We start from the raw sequence: 16,976 nt of genomic DNA, 5'->3' as shown, positions 1-16,976 counted from the left end.
ACACACACACACACACACTAGCCACTAAGCTACCATCTACATGAAAGTCGTAAGAAAATGCTTTTCGCGGGGGGTGTGGGGGGCGGGGCCAGGTAACTTGGTTACACGACAGTGCTTGATTAGCATGAAATGGTGGGCAGGGCAAAGATGTTGGGGGTGGTTAAGAATCATTGGATATGCTGCTGCTGCTGCTGCTGCTGCGTGGTTTGGAGATTTTCTTCATTGATTTCGATTACATTACATTACAATCATTTGATATGCTGAAAAGTTAGATGTGGACCAGTTTGGTCCCAATCCGCCACTCAATTAGTCAAACGCCGCCGTCTGGGTATGTATAAAATGCTAAATATAAATACTTAAGATATCGATAAAGTTCTCGTTTGGAAATAATTTATTTTTTTTAAAGAAAATGTTTAGAATATGTTGGGTTGTTTATTTTTTAGCTCTAATTTCATAATCAAACATATCTTAATGTGTTATATTTCATAATCTAATAGTACAGTTTTTTTTGATATTTTCTAATTCATAATATAACCTAATAGTTTTCATGCTAATTGCCAATTCGCAATTTGATATTTATAATGACATATTAGTTATCATATAAATCTATATGAGGGACAAATTAATATTACTTTGGATGGGATTTTTATGGCATTGTGAAAGGTAAAGTTGGATGTCCAAACGATGGTATCTGTGTATTATTTGAGATTGTTAACTCACTGCCCAATAATACTCTATTTGGAATATTATCAAAAAAGTTGAATGATAATATCATTCATTCACTGTAGTGTAGTGTAGCATCGTTTATGGCATTCATCCTCTAAACACATCTAATCTCAACAATGGTGGAGAGTGCAATGAGATTTAATGAGAGGAGGAGGAAGACTTTCTAATACTCAAATGCTTAAGAGTTTTCTTTAACACACAAAAGCCATCAATCATGATATTTTTTTATAGTAGTTTTTAGAGAAACATTTTGAGCAATCCATTAGAGTGTTTCTCTGATGGATTAGAGTGTTTCTCTGATGGATAATATTAAGTAATAATTGATAATAATATTATTAGTTATATAGCGTCTTTTTATTAAAAAAGTTAAAAAATTATGTATTATTTTTTTTATTTAATATCTCTTTTAATAAAGATGTAATATATAATTAATAATATTATTATTAATCATGAATTTTATTTTTTTTATCTTAAGTGTTTGGATTTTCCTTATCTAATTTTGGAGAAGACTGATTTTTTTTTCTCTAATTTGAATTTCAATAAATTACATACGATAGCAAATATATATACTTTTAAGTCCACATGCAATTAATTTTTATTAAATAAAATATTTTTAACTTCACCAAATATTGATGCGCTCTCACTCTCAAAAATACTTAGGAGTTTTACTTATTTTTACCATTAATTAATCTAAGGATGCTTCGAACTTAAAAGATTCGAAGCCACGAGGGGCATTTATTTTACGGGCGGTAATCCCCATTCATTCATTAATTTTCATTTACTTTCACCAGCCCAAGTAGTACCGCCTACAGCCACAGCCTTCTTCTCTCACTCGCCCATTAATGTCTCTGACATCAGATTTTCACTTCGGCGTCCAACCATGAGAGGTCAGTGCCTAAGGATTCTTCTTCATCTCACTAACCCATTAATCTTTCTTTATTACTGTAATTAACAAAGCCCTCTCTGAATTCCCTCATTTACTTTCCAGTATTGTAAGTGATTGTTTCAAAGTTTGAATTGTTTTGTCGTCTTTCCCACACGACCCTCATTTATGGAAATGGTTCTGAGAATGGTCGATGCAAAAGCATTGGTTTTAGTGCATCAGAGTTCGAAATAATGTTATCTTTTTGTGGATTTCCTCTTAATCCTTTCAAATTTTCTATGGATTGAGGTTGTGTAAATGTGTATCCGTATTTATTGCGTGAGTTGGTCCAAGGAGGAAGCGAGTTACAGATATGGTGAGTTTTCAAAGCGTGTATGATATTAGGGAAAATTTCTGTCCTCGCTAGTTTTTCCTGTTTGCGTTGCAGTACAAATGCTTAAGAAAATGCGTCATAGAAAGTGATGGCTTTTCCATTGCAAAGGTTTTCTGCGAAGATAAAGGGAATTGGAGAGGCAAGTTCTTGAAGGTTGAAAGGCAAAGGCTAAGAGAGAGAGAGAGAGAGAGAGAAGATGCCAGCGGTTTGGTTTGCCTTAAAGAGATCACTACAGTGCAGATCACAGCCATCAGATGTCTATGATCCAAGGGCTAATGGGAATCTTAGCAACATATTGACAAAGAAAACAGGCAGGTCTGGGTGTTCAAGGTCTATTTCAAATCTCAGAGATGTCATCCATGGAAGCAAGAGGTATGTGGAAAAACCACCAAGCTGTAGTCCAAGATCCATTGGGAGTAGCGAATTTCTAAACCCAATAACCCATGAAGTAGTCTTCAGTGATTCCACCTGTGAAATTAAGATAACTGGGGTTGGTGCTTTTCAAGAAAACAATGGCACTGGAATTGGTGGCGGTGGCAGTGGCAGTGGCAGTGGTGGTGGAAATGGCTCAACCTTTCTGGGTTCCCTCAGGCCTGGTACCCCTGGCCCTGGAGGGCACCATCTGGTGCCCCAGCACAACCCTAGGCTCTCCTCCACCCTTCCCAGAAACACACCTAAAAGTTTTTCTAGGAGGGAAGGCTCTGGATTCAATGGTATTCCTCCAAACCCTAGGGTTTCTTTTGCAAAAGATTCCCTTGGTTCTTCAACTTTGACTTGCCATAAATGTGGTGAACAATTTGCGAAGTGGGAGGCTGTTGAAGCACACCATCTCTCCAAACATGCTGGTAAGAGGAACCTTCATTGATACCCTGCTTTTCTTTTCCCTTTTATTAATTACATGAACTAATAGATTTAACTACTTGTTCTTATGTTGTTTCTTGAATTGATAGCCATGTCATCGTTTTCTCTGATTTATCTGGCCTACTTTATATTTTCATATGTATTTTGACTAGCATGACAGGTTAGGCAAAAGATTTTTAAGCGCAAAAATGTTCGTTTCATTTTAGTTTGTCCTTTCTTTTAGTACTGGAAATCAACTTGTTGCAGTGGTCAATTTAAACCTTTTTGATACTTGATACTGTCATTCCACATAATAGAGAGAGGCTTTTCTGTTTGATACTGTCATTCCACATAACTTTCTAGCTTGCTCATCTTTGTTGGATTTCGTTTTGGATTAGTTCTCTAGTTCAAACTTAGATTGCCTTTTGGGATTGTTTTCTTATCTAAGGGACCTCATATATGTCCTCTTTTCTTTTGTGCAGTCACTGAACTTACTGAAGGAGACTCATCTAGGAAGATTGTAGAGATGATCTGCCGGACTGGGTGGTTGAAGTCCGACGGCAATTCTGGCCACATTGAGAGAATTTTGAAGGTCCATAATATGCAAAAAACAATTGCTCAATTTGAAGAATACAGAGAAACAGTGAAGATCAAAGCTAGCAAACTGCAAAAGAAACATCCCCGTTGCCTAGCCGATGGGAACGAGCTCTTAAGGTTCCATGGCACAACTGTTGAATGTTCTCTTGGTGTAAATGGCTCATCTAGCCTTTGCACATCGGATAGATGCAATGTGTGTCAAATTCTAAGACGTGGGTTTTCAGCAAAGAAGGAACTCAAAGGAGGTATAGGCGTCTTCACTACCTCTACAAGTGGGAAAGCACTGGAATCTATCCAAGTATTTGATGACAATTCATCGGTAAGGAAGGCTCTAATAGTATGTAGAGTGATCGCCGGTAGAGTCCACAGACCCTTGGAGAATTTTCAAGAAATTGCTGGTCAATCAGGATTCGACTCTGTCGCTGGAAACATGGGTATTTATTCCAACATTGAGGAACTCTTTTTGCTGAATCCCAGGGCCCTCCTTCCTTGCTTTGTGGTAATTTTCAAACCATGAAACTGCAAAAATCCAAGTGCTTATTATCAGTTGGAAGACATGATCAAGTAGCTAGTCATTTTTCTTCTTCCAAATTTCCACTAGAATAGTTCCTGAAAATTTCTGGTCTCTCTCCCCACTCTAACAAGAGGATTTCCCTCTTCATCACCCTTTCATTTTGCTCGAGAATTGTGCAGTAACCCAAAAATTTTCTAGGGAAAGGTCAACTTCAAACTTAGCCAATGAATTAGGGAAGTGCCTATTTGTGGAAGATGAGTTATGGGTGCTTGTGGGGATATTACCGTCGTGGAGTTGAAGACAAAAAATGGATTGGATGGCCATTTCCATTGCTTAGCAGAAAGGAGCATGTGGTCCTAGATGTTGTTGGGTCATTTCATTTTCTTTGGGTACTTTAGGTAAACAACCATTTGAATCAATGTGAGGAAGATGGTGATCTCTGTTCTTGCTGTGTGCATATATCTATATATATTTGTCTTTTGCATACATGGAGGATGATTGAAAGCTTTATGTCCCCATCTTCATTCGGATTTCAAATTTTTATGCCCCAAAAATTGTTTGTTGTGATGGCCAAGGGCCAGAAGCGGTCTCTGTCCAGGCTGGACTGGCTCTGCTGCAGCCTCCATAACTGGGACACATCAGGGACCCCTTTCTTTCCTTTTCACCCTCTGTGAAGTCACCTTCATTGGCCCCTCTCTATGAGAGTTTTGTAACTGCAAGCACATGTATGTATTCATATCATCGCCTTTTTGTTTTATGCACTTTGGCCTACAAAATCAATCAATCTGATCCACCCTGGTTCTATCCTTGTTCATAAATTCCTTGAGAGTGACATAAACGTTTAAATTTCTCTTTCTTTTGACACTTTTACTTAAAACAGTCATATAAAGATTTGATATGCTATCATTGCTATAGCACCATTAATTCAATTTAACAAAGTTAGAAAAAGGAAAACGTTAATGAAAGAGAAAGATTACATTGTGAACTCTCTCTTAAAAAGGATTTAGTAACAGTAGTTTTTATTGGTCTAACTAAAAAAAAAAAAAAAAATCCTTTTAACTTGTGTGTTCCAAAATCATAAAATATGGTAAATCATTATTTTATTTTTCTTTCCTTATTTTGAATATTCTCTATGATTCAGTTCTTATTATTTCTCTTATTTTGAATAAATTCTCTTAAAGGCTTCTGAATTTTTTCTATCACATCCATGCCCTAGTCTTTGATTAAAAGAAGTGACTGTGCCCTAGTCCACTACATGACATGTGGATATGTGGTTAAAGTGCCGTTAGTTTCAATGTAGACTGTTTTATATAAAAACATTAATTTTATATAAAATATTTTACACAATTATTTTTCATCTTTTTTTTTAGTATTTGGCTTATATTTAAAAGAAGACTTTTTGATGAAAACTTATATTCTAAAAAAGTTAATAAACAAGAAAAACATAACCTCAAATAAAGGCAAATGTTAGTTTTGCATTTTTATATTAGATATATACATTGAAACTATATATTTTAGATATTATTTGGGAAAATATTTTACTTGCAAAATATGATCTTAAATAGAAAAAAATTTATCTTATTTGGCAGTAGATTTTTTGTTTTCTAGAAAACACTAAAAAATTTGATATTGTTTTATTTGCAATACATTTATGTCAAACAAGTTGGGTTGGGTCGGGTCTGTCTGACTTGTCGTTACCTGGGCCAACGCAGAATTGACCCATATGTTATGAGAGAGGCCTGGCCCAATCCATGAGTCCACATTTGTTGGGTCGAACTGGGCAGTTGCTCATGGGCCTTGAAAAGTTGAGTCCGTCAAGCTGGTTTGTTTTTCAATATTTTTATTTTTAAGATACTTTCAACTTTTACAAATTACATCATATTTTAAAGTTTCAAATGCTTTATAATTTGACCTAGAAATGGCAAAATGGGCTTGGCCTGACGGGCTGGCCCGTTGGGGCCTGGCCTGGCACCGGGCTAGGGCCAGCATTTTGCTGGCCCATTTAAGGCCGGGCCGATTTGGCCCGGCCCACTTGGCCCGCTAATCGGCCACACAACCCCCCCCCCCAAAACAGCCCTCGCTCGTCCTCGCTCACCGGTCGCCGCCCTCGCTCGCCCTCTGTCTCGCCCTCACCCTCGTCTAGCCCTCGCCCTCACCTCGCCCTCTATCTCGCCCTCTGTCTCACCCTCGCCCTCTGTCGCCCTCGCCCTCACCCTCGTCTCGCCTTCGCCCTTACCTCGCCCTCTGTCTCGCCCTCGCCCTCGCCCTCGTCTCGCCCTTGCCTGCGCCCCTCGCTCTCGCCCTCTGTCTCGCCCGCGCCCCTCGCTCTCAGTCTTTGGGTTGGGCCGTTTGGCCCGCGGGCTCGTGTAGGGCCGGGCTAGGGCCAGCAATCTGCTGGCCCGTTTTTAAGCGGGCCAATTTGGCCCGGCCCGCTTGGCTCGCAGGCCACTTGGTGGTGGGCCGGGCTCGGCCCGTTTGCCATCTCTAATTTGACCTATCTATACATATGTAACTATGAAATTGAAATATGAAATAATTTAGAGTGTAAAAAAAAAAAAAAAAAAGCCTTCAAGAGGCTTGCTCCTTTAAAATATAGATATTTGGAAATTTGTTTTAGGCCATGAGGAGATGTTAGCTTTGTGAAGTGGGTGAATTTTGAACTTTGGGCAGTGAATAGTTAAATAATTAATGGAAAGAAAGATGATATTTTATATTTAAAAATAAGGGCTAATAATATGAAAAAATTAAATATTTTTGTGTTTTTACGATTTTATTCAAACATTTCAATTTTGATAATAGACACTTGATTTAGTCGATTAGTTACAATTTTAGCCACGACTTGAATCTGATTCGAAAAGCATGCACGCTTGCTAATGTGGCACGCCACCTGATATTTTAAAATATTTTGAGTGGACTCCACATTGACACGTGTGAAAAAAAATAAAAAAATAGACATATATATGTGTTATATATATACACACACACAGAAGGAATCTAGGTGGAGGATGAAAACAGTGACGAAGGAGGACAGTAGAAGCTGATCTAAAAGCTGGAGGCGACAATGGAGGCCAATCTAGAATTTGAAAATTTGATGGTTGATCGTTGACGTCGATGGGACTAGCTTAAGTGACTGATGGTAAGGGCGAGGCGGCCGTCAAAGGATGTCATTGGTCGGTAAGAGCAGAGAGCCGTCAGTCGTTTTTTGTGAAGAGACTGTGAGTAAGAGGAAGCCCAAATCGATCGTCAATCTAGTTTTCAGATCAATCATTGTCGCCATGAGCAAGAGGAAGCCTAGATCGATCGCTGCCTCTAGCTTTCAGATCAATCGTTGCCATTGCCATCCTCCGCATGCTTCTCTCTCTCTCTCTCTATATATATGTATGTATGTATGTTAAATATCTATATTTAATATAATTTTTTTTTTTTGGAACTCATTCAAAATTTTTTAAAACGTCAGGTGACATGCCACGTCAGTAGGCACACATGTCTCTCGAATCATATTCGAGTCATAACTAAAATTGCAACCAATTGATCAAATCCGGCATCTATTGACAAGATCCAAACGCTTAGATAAAATCACAAAAATATAAAAATATTTATTTTGTTCATGTTAATAGTCCTAAAAATAAAAAGGCATGCAAAATGCCAAATATTAAAAAAAAAAGTGTTAAATGTTTTAAAGTGTGTCTGCGCAGTCGAACCAACCAAACCAAATCAACCAATCAACAAGGACAGAAAATCAAATGATTTTCACTTTTTTGTTTTTGTGATTGAATGCAAATCCATGTTGATTTTCAGTTAGGAGAGATTCCATGAACTGAACTACTGGATGGCTCATTGCAACAGCAACCCATCTCTCTCTCTCTCTCTCTCTCTCTCTCATGCTAGAAGTGAGCCTTTCAACATCCATATAGAAGCTGTGATGAATAATGTCAAAGTTGTTAAGCTTTCTAACAAACTGCGACAAGAAGATTCCACTCTCTTTCTCTCTCTCTCCAAACAACTATATCGTGAGAAACTGCTTTATTACCAAATCATTCTGAACCCACAAACCAAATTAATAGCAGCATCTCCTTCATTCTCAGAAGAAGCTGAATTCATGGATCCATACATGGATCAGGAAGCAAACAACAATAGTGGCAGGAGGAGGCAGATTGACGACGATGATGATGACGAGGAGGAGGAGGAGGAGGAGGAGGAAGAGGAAGAGGAGGAGGCTGCAGGCTACAGATCCAAGAACCTCGATGCAGAGAGACGCCGCCGCCGTAGAATCAACGACGGGCTTCTCGAGCTCCGGGCGTTGGTTCCGATCATCACAAATGCAATCTCTCAAAACCCTTCATCTCCATCTCTCGATCTCTCTCCCCCCCCTCTCTCTCTATATCTTCCTCTCAGTTTCCAGTACTCTTTTAACAATTACTACTTGTTGGATCAGGATCATATCAATTGTTCTGATTAATTTCAGATGAAAAAAGCAACCATAATTAGCGATGCAATCGCGTACATTGAGCAGCTGCAGACGTACGTGGGAGATCTCAGCACCCAACTTCTTGAAATGGGGGCAGCTTTTGCAGAGGAATCGAAAGATGGGCCAATGGATGCCATTGATGCTGCGGAGGAGACAACGATGAAATGGGGGATAGAGGTTAGTTGATGGCATGTGTGTTTGTGTGTATATATATATATATATATTAATTATATATATATAGGATATCAGAATTTAATTGTTTCATAATCGATCTAGCTAGCATGCAGACGTCTTAATTCTTCAAATTATGTGGATAATGATAATTAATTAACTAGATTTGGTGTTAATAATTTGTTGCTGTTTCATATATAGCCAGAAGTTAAGGTGGGTAAGATCGAGAAGAATAAGGTTTGGATCAAACTAGTTTGTGAGAAGAAAAGGCGAGGATTCAGCAAGCTGATGGAAGCCCTCAGTGTTGCTGGCTATGCGTTCACTGATATCACTCTCACTACATTCCAAACGGCAATTCTTGTCACTGCCTCTTTGACGGTAATTATATAAGATTGGAATTTGGATGAACAACCCCTCGATCGACCATTAAAAGTGTTAATTTGTTTACTCAACCACACATACATTAATGCCGATAAACTATGTACTGATTTGATGAGATTTAACTGGTTTAGGCTTGCCATGGCGGACTGGTTGAGGCTGAGCAGATCAGAGTCTTACTGCAAGAGATTGCTACAAGTATACAGAGCAGCAAGGAATGATGAGAATGAGATTACATTATTAATGTTGCATCACAATTTTTATATATATATATAGTTTTCAGATATTTAAGTTCATGTATTATGAAGTAAATTCGAGGGAGGGATGCCACCAACTTAGCTGTGATGTTAGTTTGGTGAATCAAATATATGTCAGTCAGTTTCCTCGCTGCATGCTGCCTTATGCTGCAACATCCATCCATCCATCCATCTGGGTCGACACTTGAACTAGAAGAAACCATCCTCACTCATCATGCCCCAGCAACAAGTAAAATAAATAAATAAATAAAAAATAATAATAAAGATAGGGTTGGGATTCAAATGATATCCCATTCAACTTTAGTAATAGTGACAATGCTAAATGCTACAATTAGTTGGACTGCATGCGACCTTAATGGTTATTTTATATCACGCGACTTACTTTATTTGGTGAAATTACACTTTGATATATGAGAATAAATTTATTATCACGTGGGTAACACCAGTCTGCTCTCTAATGAATATAAACAATATTCTGTATTTTTATTAAAAGTACATGTGTTGAAATAATATATTTTATATATTGTTTTATAAAGTTTGGGAAATAAATTATTTTATTATATAAAAATATTTTTATCTTATTTGTAAAAAAAATGCTAAATACTAAAAAATGTTATAATATTGTGCTACGAAGCACGGAAACGGCTCAAAGATGTCATTTCGGCATTTTCGAACCGTTTCCCGTTTTGGAAATGGTGAAAACGTCTCGGAAACGTTTTTGGGCAGTTTCTATAAATTGTGAAATGTTCTGGGGCTGTTTCGCAATTTACAAAAAATTGTGGGAAACATGTTTCCTGCTGGAAACGCGTTTCCGACGATTGCGGTGAAGCAATCGCCTGCAGAGGGGAAGATGAGGGTTGTCACTCACGAGATCTACAACGACCACAGAGAGGCTAGGCGACGGGCCAGATCGGAGGATGTAATGGCGAGATAAGTGAGGCAGCGGTTGACAGAGAGAGATGAGAAGAAGCGATCGACAGCGAGGGCGAGAGGCGAGACGGATTGGCGGTTAGAGGCAAGGCGATGGTTAGAGCAGCGAATCGATGTGTCGACGACTCAACGTTAGGATGCAAGCGGTGAAAAGAGTCGACAGTTGGCGACGAGATGGGTCGGCGATGAGAGCAGCGGACTCGGGTTGGCGGCGGCAACAACTGCTCCAAACCTTCAGCTTCAACAAATGGCTGCAATCTGCAATTTTGATTAGGGTTTGCAACTTATAATAATATTTATATTATATAAATTATAAACTAATTTCATATACACCCTTATTTATTTTATTCTAACACTTATATTTTTAATTATTTTTCACATATACCCCTATATTTTTTAAATTTACAGTTTACTCTGCATTTTTGTTTCCTACCTTTTTGAAAAAAAAAACCATTTTCCCATTTTCATGCAACCTAGATATTGTGTGCCTATAAACTCCTGGAGTAACTTAATCTTAGCCACACCAATATCACTTCCATCTTGTAAAATTGTAATAATCCCAATACAACCCTTTCAAATATCTTGGGCCCATGTAGGCCTTGTCCACACTTCTTTTTAATTAACTTGGGTCAACTTAAGCCCAATAACCTTGTCTTAAACACTTCAGGACCAATACACAAATCTTGAAAATACCTGGGCAATATGGTGCATCTCTTAAAAACACCTTGCCCGCGCATAGGCCCCCAATCAGCTTCTTTCAAACACCGTGGGCCATGTATGGCCCACTAAGCCGATTATGTATTTCTTCAGACTTGAGAGAGAGAGAGAGAGAGAGAGAGGTCACTGAGCGTGATTCTACAGTACAACAGAACAAGCTTGAGACATTATCGTGGCATATGGTAGAGAGAGAGAGGTAATTGAGCGTGATTTTACAGTACAGAACAATCTTGAGACATTCTCGTGGCATATGGTAGAGAGAGAGAGAGGTCATTGAGCTACAGTACAGAACAAGCTTGAGATATTATCGTGGAATATGGTAGAGAGAGAGAGAGAGAGATCATTGAGCGTGATTCTACAGTACAGAGCAAGCTTGAGGCATTCTAGTGGCATATGGTAGGCCCACGTGGCCACAACTGGGGGCCCATCAAGTCGTAAGAGATATAAACCCAATGATTCTGCCATGACAAGAGATGGCGATTCTCAGCCAAGAGCAACTCCAGCACTATCTTTAGGTTCTCTCCTAGTCCTACATGATACCCGACGATTTCAATGGTTTTTGTCTCCAAGCGTGCTCTTTCTTTCTCACTTTTCTTTTATTTTTTTACAAGTCATAATAATAATAATAATAATAATAATTTCATTATCTCATTACGATCCAATTTTAATTTGATAATTTAACTATATTATTATAGTGTGATCATGTCATATATGTAAAAAGAAAAATAAATAAAAACATTGGTTCGAGTTAAACACATTGCTCTTTTGATTGTGTGTGTGTTTTTTTTTTTTTTCAAGTAAAATGTATAAAGAATATCATGAAAAAATTAAAAAAAAAAAACAAGAATTTGACATTTTCTTAAATAATATAATAAACCCAAGCCATAAGAGTCATCTTGAATCAATTGCTAGTTTAAAGTGAGATCATACCTAATCTAGTAGTAGCATCACTGAGTGATTTGGATTGGAGAAAATATTTGAATATGCGTTTAATCATATTAAAAGTAATGATTTTTAACTTTGAGACAAATAAGATACCAAAAAAGTTTATTCCAGTCCAGATGGTAGGCTACTACTATTACAAATTCTTTTAGTTATATATATTACTATGTTGAATTAACCTAATAAGAAGGGTAAAGAAGGGATGGATGATGTTAGTCTTAAAGTGGTGCTCTTTTTCTTCTTCTTCTTCGTCTTCTTCTTTTTCTTTTTTCCTTTCCATTGCGTGCTCTATAGTTCATCCCATTTTCATCATTACTGAAATGGGTCTTTATGATCTTCTTCTTCTTCTTCTTCTCCACGCTTGATTATGCTAATTAACACTGGTGGGTTAAAAATGAAGCAAATGATCAAAGGGATTATTCCCATATCTCTCTCTCTCTCGTCTGTAATCATGGAGGTCGCTGGGGGCCAATGGTGGTGGGGCTGTTGGGTGTGGGGGCGAATAGAAACACAATGTGGGGGAGTTGAGGAGGTTGGTTCGCCACTACCCATTGCCTGCTGCTGCTCTTTAGGTCAACCACCACCACCACCACCATTACTGCCGTATTATTTTGTTTATTTGAAATAACACGTTAACGTTAATAAATTAATTTTTTTTTTGATATTTCAAACTAAGTAAATAATGCCATGTTCTAACGACAAGAGTTCATTTTACATGATTACTAATAAATAAATAAATAGGTAGATAATAATTAGTGTATAATAAATATATCTTAATTTTTAGATAATATATATTTATTGCACATTAGTTTACAAAATCAAAAACCCCTCTAATTAATCAAAAAGTACACTAAAACATGAAAGCTAGGGCACTATCACCGACGCAATCCTTCTGAATTTGCCAAAGCAGGAAGCAAGCAAAAACCAAGAAGAAATGATGAACCATAAAAATCAAGTTTAATTAGGGTTAACCCTCCAATTCATCTCTCATGTTTAACCCAAAATAATTAAACTCCATACACAAACCACATTTTTTAGATACCAACAAATAGGAAGAATGAGTCATTAGAGCAACTAAAAGCTTAAATTTAAGTGGGGCTGTTAATAAATTGAGATTTTGTTTGATTTATTTAAACTTCTATTTCTTTTACAAGCACAGTATTCATAAAGGCAGGCACAAGATAACGTCTTGTCATCCCTAACCTACTCGGATCCTAAGATGATAGATAGGCGGCCTACGCCTAGTCGTTTCAGAACCATTTTTCCGCAATGATTTTTTTATTTTTATTTTTTAATCTAATTTTTGGTTTCTTGGTTTGGGTCTGAAAGGATGGCCGAACGGCCAACAACGTTTGATCACTCCCATGCGTCCAAGAACGAGAATCCGATGCCAATTTCGGATCCGATTCCTGGAAGACAGGGAAAGAAAGAAAGAAAGTTGAGAGAGATAGAGAGAGAGAGAGGGACATGGGAATCATTCCGCTTCCGTATGGGTCGGTGGTGGGCATGAACCATGTGACTAAATCAAATCATCTTTCACATATTCCCTGTCTTCCAACCTCCATTTTCTGTCTGGTTCCCGAGAAAGCCCACCTTGCCCATTTCTCAAGAACCTTCCAAATCCTTTCATTCCAGCTGCCTGTTCAACAATTCATTGTTCCACGTACTTCTCAACCCTTGATAGAGGGATCAGAACCAAGATGCACCAAGTCGTCGTCGTCTGCTCCTCCTCCTTGGAAGTTTCCCTTCCATCAATGGCAACAAATTGCGGACGAACCTACCCAACGCCTAGAGAAAACTTCATTAGGTGTAACATCACAGTCACGGGGCCGGCAGCTAAAACATAAAACAGTATTAAATGTTAAAACCTGTGAAGAGATAAGAAAACCGAGTAGTCAACTAACTTTGCTGCCACACGGTTTCCCCTGTTGTGAGAAATTATTTAATAAAAAAATCTCAAAAGGAATCAAATCCCGGGCGTGCGTGGATTTAACATTGACAACATGGCTCCAAGCTCAAGCAAATCCCCTGAATTAGAAATACGTTTGCGTCCGTATTCAACGCCCACTACTTGTTAAAGGTACAATAGATTGTGGGGATTGATCCTTCAGACATGCAATACATAATAAAACGCATATAAGTCAGCAAAGCGCACACATATCTGCGTTCTTCGGCAGCACGGCTGGATAAATATAACCATATGCATCCATGTAGATAAAATGAGTGCACTCTACAGCTACTGCAAGTTTCTCACGGGAAGCAAACATCAAGCAGAGTTGTAAGTTGTAACAATACGCATCCACCGGCTAAGGTGTCTCTTTTGTAACTAAAAAAAGAAAAAAAATCGTGGGTTCAAGTTGTGGTGTAGTCTAAAAAGATAAGGCTATCACAAGTTTTGGGGAAATGGAGTGGAGTGCCAGATTTCAAAACAAATAGTGAAGATAACTGTCATCTGAACATAAAAGTTGTCATTTGGACTTAAGCTAAGCAAAGGGGATCCTCCTCAGAGACTATTAGTGAGCAGGAGAGGAAAATGTTCCAAGAAAACAAAGGCCAACAAAAACATACACACAGATAAAACATCCTACAAACTCCTCCATATAGGAAAACAAGCGACCTTCTGCTTTCCCGTACTCAATAGTTTCAAACAGTTGTTCAAGCGGTTGCGCGTAGTTGTTGTTTTCTTTTCAATTACCACACATTTCAGACTCTCAATAGTTTCAAACAGTTGTTCAAGCGGTTGCCCATAGTAGTTGTAGTTTTCTTTTCAATCACCACACATTTCAGACTCTTATCAGGGTTGAGAACACTTATAAGTAAAGCTTATAGCCACTTGCTTGCTCTGGGCCTTTCTTCCATTCATTCTGTTATCTTCTTCCGATGAAGAATATCAAGTGCAGAGAAAAATAAACTGAGACTTCCAACTAACAAATCTGAAACAGGAAATGCTTTTATTGGAATATACAAGGTAGAAAAACAACTTCACCACAAAAACCTAACCTTTCTGTACAGAAACTAATAAGCTATCAAAAAAAAAAAAAGAAATCCAACTCACCTACAAAGATGGAAGACGACACAATCTCCAAAAACAACCCAATTCACTTCCATCTCAATCCAAAATCTCGTGTAATTCAACCGATCAACCCCCCATTTGCTTCCCCCGTAGAACTTGAATTAAACTCGAAGCATTTCTCCTAACCTTTTCATTGTCATCTTCCAACAACCCAACACAAAGCTCAAAAACCCCTTCACTCAAAACCTCCAAACACAAAGCTTTGCTGGAACTACACAGCGAATTTAGCGTCAAAAGGGCATATTGAACGCCTCTTGAGCTACCATTTCTCAAAACGTGAACCAAGATTTGTATGCAATTTTCGAATTTTACCATCTCTTCTCTACCTTCCCTGCATTTTGCCAACAAACCCAGTACTTCAACGGCCCGTTCGAGCCCCGACCTGGCGATGACAATCAGAATGGGCACTGCCCCGCAATCCACGGCCCTGACCCGATTGTCCGGAAATGAGCATATAGCGAACAGCGCCGTGGCGGCCTCTTTCTTCTCCCGTGCGTTTCCATCGCGTAGGAGCGAAACCAGGGCCCGAATCGCGCGCGGGTACGACCCGATCGTGGCTTTGTTCACCTCCACGACCGCCAAGCTCGTCAGCAGAGTCGCCGCCACGGCCCGAGCGTCGGAGTTGCATCCGCCGCCGCTTCTCAGGGCGGCGACGACGCGGCCTATCGCCCCTTCTGCCACCAAGCCCACCTTGTTATCGTCGTCCAGGCTCAAGTTCAGCAGCAAGCTCAGCGCCTTCTCTTGGAGGCTCGGCTCGTCGGACCCGACACAGTTGAGCACGGCCGACACGGCCCCCGACTCGCTCAGCCGTCGGCGGAGACCCGAGTCGCGCTTCGATAGCCGAGTCAGCTGCTCCAGCGAGGCCAGCTTGGATTCCAAAGCCGAGGACGGAGAGGTGATAGTGGAGATTAGGGATTGGGGCTCCGGGCAGGGCTGTGGTCTGGGGAGGGAGACGTGGGTATAATTGGAAATCAGGCTCCGGAGGGCGTGGTTGGGGATGAGAGAGGGGGGCTCGGAGAGGGGCAGTTTCGTAATTGGGCAAGTCCGGTGGCCGGAATCCAGCCACCGCTGGATTGACGCCCGATCGAAGGTGTGACCCGAGGAGAGTATAACGGGGTCGGACATTATCTCCAGCGAAATTGGGCACTTGAAGTCGTCGGGAAACTGGGTCGCCATCGCCTTCTCTCTCTCTCTCTCTTTCTCTCTCTCTCTCTCCACTTGGCAGAGGATTTTGGTCCTGTGAGTTCTATTAGGTCACCCACTGGAACGGTACGCACACTTTGTAGAAGAAAAGAAGAACATGAGGTGGAGGGTACTCGGCTCAAGTGACCAAAACGCCCTCTTCAATGGCAGAGTATTTTTTATTAAGAATAAATAAATATTATTAAAATAAATATCAATTCAAGATATTTGCAAAGTTCATGTTAAAATTATCGATTTTGACACGTGTTATGTCACGTGAAAAAATTAGATCGCATGACAAAAATATCAAATAACTCTAAAAACAAAAGGCTCAATATTTTTAAATAATCACAATCACATTTATCGTTTATATTTTAAAAATTAAAACATTTCAAATTTTAAAAAAAATTAAATATTCAGTATAACTGTCATCTGAAATTTTAAATATCCCTTTAAAACTAGTATTAATAAGAGTAGTCACAAGTGCTTTCATATCAAATATAAATTTTTCATTTTATTAATAATTTTACGTGTGAAAATAGATACTATATTGATAAGGGTTTGTTTGAAAATAAATACTAATACTATATTTTTAAACAAATCCTAGAAATATTTCTATTTTAATAATATTTTATTTTATTTAAGAAAAATTCTAGAGGGATTGCAGGCTGGAGCAGGAAGGGGTGTTTCGGACATTGCATATGAGGGCGTACTCGCTTTCAACTTTCATGGGTTTAATCGGTTACTTTGCCGGAAACAAAGGGGAATGGGTGGATGGGTCCTTGTCAGGCGGCTAATCGGATAAAAGGTTATCAATCTGTTAAACTTGCATCATTAATGACAAAAAGCAAGATGTAGGGGCATACTTGGGAATTCAATGTGCAGACGTCAATCCAACAGTTCGGTTATGGAGTTACCGAAATAC

General features: G+C 39.0%; 3 protein-coding genes across 8 annotated transcripts; 2 read left to right on the top strand and 1 right to left on the bottom strand.

The window, feature by feature from the left end:
• Positions 1 to 1,458: 1,458 nt before the first annotated feature.
• Positions 1,459 to 4,417, top strand: LOC127793852 (uncharacterized). 3 transcript variants are annotated; one of them, XM_052324605.1, is made up of 3 exons: positions 1,459 to 1,613; positions 2,091 to 2,827; positions 3,305 to 4,417. In XM_052324605.1, exons 2-3 carry the CDS (start codon positions 2,179 to 2,181, stop codon positions 3,934 to 3,936), a joined length of 1,281 nt encoding a protein of 426 aa, XP_052180565.1. In that variant the 5' UTR covers positions 1,459 to 1,613; positions 2,091 to 2,178; the 3' UTR covers positions 3,937 to 4,417. The 3 variants fall into 3 exon arrangements, with proteins under 3 accessions (XP_052180565.1, XP_052180566.1, XP_052180564.1); XM_052324606.1 differs by lacking the exon at positions 1,459 to 1,613 and adding an exon at positions 1,620 to 1,964; XM_052324604.1 differs by lacking the exon at positions 1,459 to 1,613 and having other exon boundaries at positions 1,620 to 2,827.
• Positions 4,418 to 7,790: 3,373 nt separating this feature from the next.
• LOC127795670 (transcription factor DYT1) lies at positions 7,791 to 9,329 on the top strand. The gene is made up of 4 exons (XM_052327484.1): positions 7,791 to 8,254; positions 8,399 to 8,578; positions 8,774 to 8,950; positions 9,085 to 9,329. The coding sequence occupies exons 1-4, from the start codon at positions 7,856 to 7,858 to the stop codon at positions 9,169 to 9,171; spliced, it is 843 nt and encodes a 280-aa protein (XP_052183444.1). The 5' UTR covers positions 7,791 to 7,855; the 3' UTR covers positions 9,172 to 9,329.
• A 3,572-nt stretch (positions 9,330 to 12,901) lies between these two features.
• On the bottom strand, positions 12,902 to 16,137 carry LOC127796005 (U-box domain-containing protein 8). 4 transcript variants are annotated; one of them, XM_052328027.1, is made up of 3 exons: positions 14,852 to 16,137; positions 13,665 to 13,901; positions 12,902 to 13,584 (listed from the first exon to the last, which is right to left on the bottom strand). In XM_052328027.1, exon 1 carries the CDS (start codon positions 16,043 to 16,045, stop codon positions 14,936 to 14,938), a length of 1,110 nt encoding a protein of 369 aa, XP_052183987.1. In that variant the 5' UTR covers positions 16,046 to 16,137; the 3' UTR covers positions 12,902 to 13,584; positions 13,665 to 13,901; positions 14,852 to 14,935. The 4 variants fall into 4 exon arrangements, with proteins under 4 accessions (XP_052183987.1, XP_052183985.1, XP_052183986.1 ...); XM_052328025.1 differs by lacking the exon at positions 13,665 to 13,901 and having other exon boundaries at positions 12,902 to 13,632; XM_052328026.1 differs by lacking the exon at positions 13,665 to 13,901.
• Between the last annotated feature and the right edge of the window lie 839 nt (positions 16,138 to 16,976).

This window comes from Diospyros lotus, chromosome 2 (genome assembly GCF_014633365.1).
Source record: "Diospyros lotus cultivar Yz01 chromosome 2, ASM1463336v1, whole genome shotgun sequence".
NCBI lineage: Eukaryota > Viridiplantae > Streptophyta > Magnoliopsida > Ericales > Ebenaceae > Diospyros > Diospyros lotus.
Note: the sequence above shows the minus strand (reverse complement) of the source record. Positions and strands in the feature narration are given on the sequence as shown.